Source organism: Mastomys coucha, unplaced genomic scaffold, assembly GCF_008632895.1.
Source record: "Mastomys coucha isolate ucsf_1 unplaced genomic scaffold, UCSF_Mcou_1 pScaffold23, whole genome shotgun sequence".
NCBI lineage: Eukaryota > Metazoa > Chordata > Mammalia > Rodentia > Muridae > Mastomys > Mastomys coucha.
In genome coordinates, this window is record NW_022196906.1 from 32,391,050 (window position 1) to 32,393,405 (window position 2,356).

General features: G+C 36.5%; 1 protein-coding gene across 1 annotated transcript; it reads left to right on the forward strand.

Annotated features, from left to right (window-relative positions):
* The first annotated feature begins 600 nt into the window (after window positions 1-600).
* LOC116072658 (olfactory receptor 143-like) lies at window positions 601-1,533 on the forward strand. The gene has a single exon (XM_031344148.1). The coding sequence runs from the start codon at window positions 601-603 to the stop codon at window positions 1,531-1,533; it is 933 nt and encodes a 310-aa protein (XP_031200008.1).
* Window positions 1,534-2,356: the final 823 nt, after the last annotated feature.

Consider the following 2,356-nt stretch of genomic DNA (forward strand, 5'->3'; position numbering starts at 1 on the left):
CAAAGAAGGTCCCGGTGAACAAAGGTAAGCACAAAACCGTCCTTGTCCTGCTATGTATCTTGAAACTGAAAGTTATGAAAATTATGAATGCTGTGTAAATGTTCTTATGCATTTCTCTTTTCAGTTTTGTTAGTAAAAAATAAAGAAAGAGATGGAATTACATTGAAAATGCATGCTTTCTGAACAGATACATATATTATTAGGAGGACAGAGAGGAAATAAGAGCTCCTCAGAGTTGACATGAATAGTTGAAGGTCTTTGTATGGCTTGCTATAAGCCCCTTTGATACAAGCTTATAAGCCAATAATTTAACCTTATCCCTCTGGAGTCAAAGATGAATTGCTTAGCTGGGCAGTGGTGGCACATGCCTTTAATCCCAGCACTTGGGAGGCAGAGGCAGGCAAATTTCTAAGTTAGAGGCCAGCTTGGTCTACAGAGTGAGTTAATTCCAGAACAGCCAAGGCTACATAGAGAAACTCTGTCTAGAAAAACAAACAAACAAAAAAATAAAAAAGCAAAAAAACAAAAACAAAAACAAAAAACAGATGAATTGCTTGGTAGTATAACCTTCTATTCTTACAGAGGCCATCACAGAAGCAAATGGCTACAGAAAATGACTCTTCAGTGTCTGAGTTTATTCTTATGGGACTGACAGACCAACCTGAGCTCCAATTGCCCCTGTTTTTCCTCTTCTTGGTGAACCATACTGCTATAGTGGTGGGTAATTTGAGCTTAATGAGTCTTATCTTCTTAAACTCAAATCTCCACACTCCTATGTACTTTTTCCTTTTCAATCTGTCGTTCATTGATTTTTGCTATTCATTTGTTTTTACACCCAAAATGCTGATGAGTTTTGTTTCAGAGAAGAATATCATCCCTTTTACAGGATGCATGACTCAGCTGTTTTTCTTCTGTTTTTTTGCCCATTCTGAGAGTTATGTGCTGACAGTCATGGCCTATGATCGCTATGTGGCCATCTGTAAGCCTTTACTGTACAAGGCTATCATGTTACCTAGGATCTGTTGTCTGCTGATGTTTGTATCATATTTGATAGGGTTTTCTAGTGCCCTGGTCCTTGCAGGCTTAATGATTAGGCTTAACTTTTGTAATAACAACATCATCAATCACTACATGTGTGACATCTTCCCTGTCCTTCGCATCTCTTGCAGTAACACCTATGTCAACGAGCTTGTGAGTACTGCTGTGGTGGGTACAGCTATCATTTTATGTAGCCTGATTATCTTAGTCTCATATGCTATGATTCTTTTCAATATTCTTCATATGTCATCAGGTAAGGGTTGGTCCAAAGCCTTGGGCACTTGTGGGTCCCACATCATAACTGTTAGTTTCTTCTATGGATCTGGGCTCCTTGCTTATGTCAAACCATCATCTGCTGAGACTGTGGGTCAGGGAAAATTTTTCTCAGTTTTTTATACATTTTTGGTCCCCATGTTGAATCCCCTTATTTACAGCCTCAGGAACAAGGATGTCAAAGTTGCTGTGAAGAGAACCATAAAGAGAATCACAAGTTAATTGAACAATTTTAGCTGGTATGCTTTCATTTCTTGTCTTTTATTCTTTTTCCTTCTCCTTATATTTCTACAAAATCAATATGATTCCTACTATACCATCTTGTTTCTTCTTATCATGAATTTTAAATCTCTGTGTGTGACTACTTTGGGACTTGATACTCTCCAACTCAAGGTGGTGTATATTATCTGTGCCAGACTATGAACCTATTATGCTAATAATCTCACATATGTGTTATTTGTAATCCATTTCTTTCTCCCCTTTTGCAGTCACTTTAGACACTAATCACTGATTTGAAAGTCTTATTACCTATAGATGTATTTTAAAGTGATAAAGATGAGAAAAACTATAGTTTTCAGAACTATCTCAATTTCAGAAATTATTCAGTGTCTCTTTTAGTGTGGTTGTTATTCTAGGCTTTTAGCTTCAAACCTGTGGTGGAAGTTTACAATTTATTGGAGTTAGGTTTTATTTTTAGTTATTTGAGTAGGTATTAGGCCCATTTCTCTGCTAAATTTCTCGAATCCCTTAATTCTGCAAATACATTATCATAATTATGTTTTGTTATGAATTAAATTGAAATTGTCACTTTCTTTTTCTTGATATTGGGACTATGTCTACAATCCTTTTTAAGAAAACACATATGTGCTTGTCTATATAACAAATAACAAAAGTTCATTGTAATATCTAGGTTATTTTCTCTGTTGATTCAGATGAATGCTATGTTGTAAAAAAATTAAAAATAAAAAGAAGCAGGTCAAGCCGGGCGGTGGTGGCGCACGCCTTTAACCCCAGCACTTGGGAGGCAGAGGCAGGCGGATTTCTG